This window comes from Mandrillus leucophaeus, unplaced genomic scaffold, assembly GCF_000951045.1.
Source record: "Mandrillus leucophaeus isolate KB7577 unplaced genomic scaffold, Mleu.le_1.0 Scaffold29, whole genome shotgun sequence".
NCBI classification, from domain to species: domain Eukaryota; kingdom Metazoa; phylum Chordata; class Mammalia; order Primates; family Cercopithecidae; genus Mandrillus; species Mandrillus leucophaeus.
Window position 1 is genome coordinate 3,409,201 of NW_012103031.1, and position 4,006 is coordinate 3,413,206.

The 4,006-nt window shown below is 58.5% G+C and overlaps 1 protein-coding gene across 1 annotated transcript in view; it reads left to right on the forward strand.

Annotated features, from left to right (window-relative positions):
• Positions 1-4,006, forward strand: part of TECPR1 (tectonin beta-propeller repeat containing 1) — a 60,554-nt gene that overhangs the window by 19,314 nt on the left and 37,234 nt on the right. Inside the window, exons 3-6 of the mRNA XM_011985808.1 lie at positions 154-397; positions 1,244-1,426; positions 1,621-1,743; positions 3,192-3,317. Of these exons, the coding sequence (XP_011841198.1) occupies positions 173-397; positions 1,244-1,426; positions 1,621-1,743; positions 3,192-3,317 (657 nt within the window). The 5' untranslated portion in view covers positions 154-172. The remainder of the gene's footprint in view (positions 1-153; positions 398-1,243; positions 1,427-1,620; positions 1,744-3,191; positions 3,318-4,006) is intronic.

Here is a 4,006-nt window from a genome sequence, read left to right on the forward strand (position 1 = left end):
ACTGCACTCCAGCCTGGGTGACAGAGTGATACTCCATCTCAAAAAAAAAAAAAAAAGAATAAATAGTCACAGTAGAAGTCTCCCAGGTTTCACTTGACTCTGATGTCCCCTGGGCTGGGAGCCTGAACGCTGACCCTCGTCCTCCTGCCACAGGTTACCTCCAGCTGCTGCCATGCCCAACTCAGTGCTGTGGGCGGTGGACCTCTTCGGGAGAGTGTACACGCTGTCCACAGCCGGCCAGTACTGGGAGCTGTGCAAGGACTCCCAGCTAGAGTTCAAGCGCGTCAGCGCCACCACGCAGTGCTGCTGGGGCATTGCCTGTGACAACCAGGTCTACGTGTATGTGTGTGCCAGCGATGTCCCCATCCGCCGCCGAGAGGAGGCCTATGAGAATCAGGTAGCGATCCTCATGGTTGGAGTTGCCGAGTGGGTCGATTTGCTGGGTTATTGGTTAAAATGATGAACCACAGAAGGGAAATAGGGGCCCCAGATTCCCCACCAGTTCCTGCCTTCATTTCCTTCCTTGTACTTAAAAATCTGAGTTGCTGCCAGGCATGGTGGCTCACGCCAGTAATCCCAGCACTTTGGGAGGCTGTGGCGGGCAGATCGCTTGAGCTCAGGAGTTTGAGACCAGCCTGGGCATCATGGCGAAACACTGTCTCTACAAAAAAAATACAAGAATTAGCAGGGTGTGGTGGTGCGCACCTTTAGTCCCAGCTACTCAGGAGGCTGAGGCAGGAGGATCACTTGAGCCAGGGAGGTCAAGGCTGCAGTGAGCCATAATCGTGCCCTGCACTCCAGCCTGGGCAACAGAGCAAGACCCTGTCCCCCTGCACCCCCCCAAAAAAATTCCAAGTTGCATAGTATGCAGGGTCTTTGAGGCCGAAGCCACTATTGTGTCCTCACCAAAGCAGGCCGGCCAGGTCCCCAAGAGGGCAGGCTCCAGTGGTTCCGGGAGCCCAGGACAAGGTGTGCCCTCCACCGCCTGTCCTGCTTAGAGCGCCATGGCTGGCAGGAGGATTCTTTGCCCCTTGGGGCCGCGCTGATGTACTTGCTGGCTCGTGATAAAGTGGCGTGGGGGTCCTCAGTCGCTGGAGAACAGGCCCTCTGCCCACTTCCTATTCTGGAGATCAATGAGGGGGCCAGCTGGGCAGGGTCAGCTGGCCCTGGAGATGCCCGGCCCACCTGGGTTCCCACCCAGCAGGCTTGGGTCCAAGGCCACCTCTGTGTCCCCGGCCCTCAGCGCTGGAATCCCGTGGGTGGCTTCTGTGAAAAACTCCTACTGAGTGACCGCTGGGCGTGGAGTGACGTGAGTGGGCTCCAGCACCGGCCGCTGGATGGGGTGGCGCTGCCCTCGCCGCACTGGGAGTGGGAGTCTGACTGGTACGTGGATGAAAATTTTGGAGGCGAACCCACCGAGAAAGGGGTAGGTGAACTCGGGACCCTCCATGACTGCCCTGTGGGGAGGGGGTGCCTAGGGCTCCGCCTGTCCCTGCTTCTGTCCCCTACACCCTGTGGTGCCTGAGCTCGGGCTTCAGGCCACACCCTCCCTCCCAACCTTCCCCAGCTCTTCATATACCTTCCCTGCAGACCCTGAGAGCCCTTTCCTTGGTGTTTCAGGGGTGGACCTACGCCATCGACTTTCCCGCCACCTACACGAGAGACAAGAAGTGGAATTCTTGTGTGCGGCGCCGAAAATGGATCCGGTACAGGAGATACAAGTCCCGGGACATCTGGGCCAAGGTCTCTGTTCCTGAATGTGACTTGGGGGCAGGACAGGGCCAGGACAGACTGTGACATGCAGCCTCCTCTCCACCTTCCCCACCCGTGTGCACCGGGGGACGCCACGCCCACCTTCGGACCTGGCCTTTGAGCCGTTTCCTGTCCCGGGAACACCACAGCACTGCATGTCCCTTTGCTTGGGAGATGGTCATACAAGGAGCCAGGCCGGGCCCAGGACAGCACAGAACTTGCCCTGACCCTGGTCTCCAAGCTGCTGTGTCCCCGACCGAGCCTCCCTCTGGCACTTTGTCCTCCCCCTCAGCCAAGGGAGGCACTTCTGACTCTAGCGTTGCTCCATGAAGAATCTCCCAGCTTAGGGAGGACAGCCCTGGACCCGGGTCTTGGCGTGGCCTCCAATGAGTGGAGGCCTCCCTGGGATGTCCAGGGCTGTGAGGTGGGGCTGCCCCTGGGCCTGGGAGAAGCCAGGAGACCAGGGAGCTGGCCCTATTTTTTTTTTTCTTTTTAAAGATAGGGTCTCGCTCTGTTGCCCAGACCGTGCTCTGTTGCATCCTGTTGAGTGCAGTGGTGCGGTCATAGCTCACTGTAGCCTTGAACTCCTGAGCTCAAGTAATCCTCCCACCTCAGCCTCCCTAGTAGCTGGGACTACAGGCATGCACCACCATGCCCTGTTAATTTTTAAATTTTTTGTAGAGGCTGGGTGTGGTGGCTCATGCCTGTAATCCCAGCACTTGGGAGTTTGAGACCAGCCTGGCCAACATGGTGAAGCCCTGTCTCTACTAAAAATGCAAAAATTAGCCGGGTGTGGGGGCACGTGCTTGTAATCCCAACTACTCAGGATGACTAAAAATACAAAAATTAGCTGAGTGTGGTGGCAGGCACCTATAATCCCAGCTACTCGGGAGGCTGAGGCAGGAGAATCACTTGAATCCAGGAGGCAGAGGTTGCAGTGAGCCGAGATTGCGCCACTTCACTGCAGCCTGGGCAATAGAGTGAAACCCAGTCTCAAAAAAAAAATAATAAATTTTTTTTAAAGATGGGGTCTCACTATGTTGCCCAGGCTGGCCTTGAACTCCTGACCTCAAGCAATCCTCCTGCCATGGCCTCCCAAAGCACTAGGAGGGCCAATGACTTTTGAAGACTTACACTGGCAGGGCCATCTTCTGTCATCAGCCCCGTTCTTAGGGCTGGCAACCGAGTCACCGAGATCAGGTCACTGGAAAGCCCAGAGCCGAGACCCTGCAGCGCATCCGCCTTCCACACGGGGGCAGCGGTGACCACTCGGCTGACGGAGGACGGGGCAGGGGTCCTCACAGTCCTGATGCTGCCTTCCCTGTAAATTCAGGCAGCTGCAGGCTGGGCTGGAGAATGGACATCTGGATGGCAGGCAGGTGGGAGGTGGGTGCACGCCCAGGCGCTGACTGCTTCTGCTTCTCACCTCCCTGCTTCAGATCCCCTCGAAGGACGACCCCAAGGAGCTGCCCGACCCCTTCAATGACCTCTCTGTAGGGGGCTGGGAGATCACGGAGGAGCCTGTGGGCCGCCTGTCAGTGTGGGCTGTGTCTCTGCAGGGCAAGGTAAGGCCAACCCCTCTCGCTGCCCCAGCTCCCCACGACCCCACCTCTGTGGGTCCTGTCCTGTGCACTCCCTGGGTCTTGCTCCTCCCAGGAGCCCCGGCCCCCCGACCCCATGCCTGCTCCTGGCCTTTCTCTCCGAGACCCCAGCGTGCTGATCAGTGCCCAGCCTCAGCTCAGACACACCAAAGCGGCCTCCTCAAGACAGATTCTGAGCCCCCTGCCAGCTCCCTGCTGGTGTCTCCCAGTCTTCAGGAATAGTGTGGGGGTGGAAGTTGGGGTGACAGAAGGTGTGCCAGTGGACAGATGGGTGGTATGTGGACAGATGGTTGGATGGGTGGGTGTGTGGATGGATGGATAGGTGGGTGGGTGTGTGGATGGGTGGGTGTGTGTGTGGATGGATGGATGGGTGGGTGGGTGTGTGGATGGGTGGGTGGGTTTGTGTGTGGATGGATGGATGGGTGGGTGTGTGGATGGACAGACGGGTGGTTGGGTGTGTGCATGGATGGATGGGTGGGTGTGTGCATGGATGGATGGGTAGGTGTGTGGATGGATGGGTGGGTGGGTTTGCGGGTGAGTGGGTGGATGTGTGGATGGGTGGGTGGGTGTGCGTGTGTATGGGTGAATTGGTGGGTGGGTTTGTGGGTGGGTGGATGGATGGATGTGTGTGTGGATGAGTGGGTGGGTGTGTG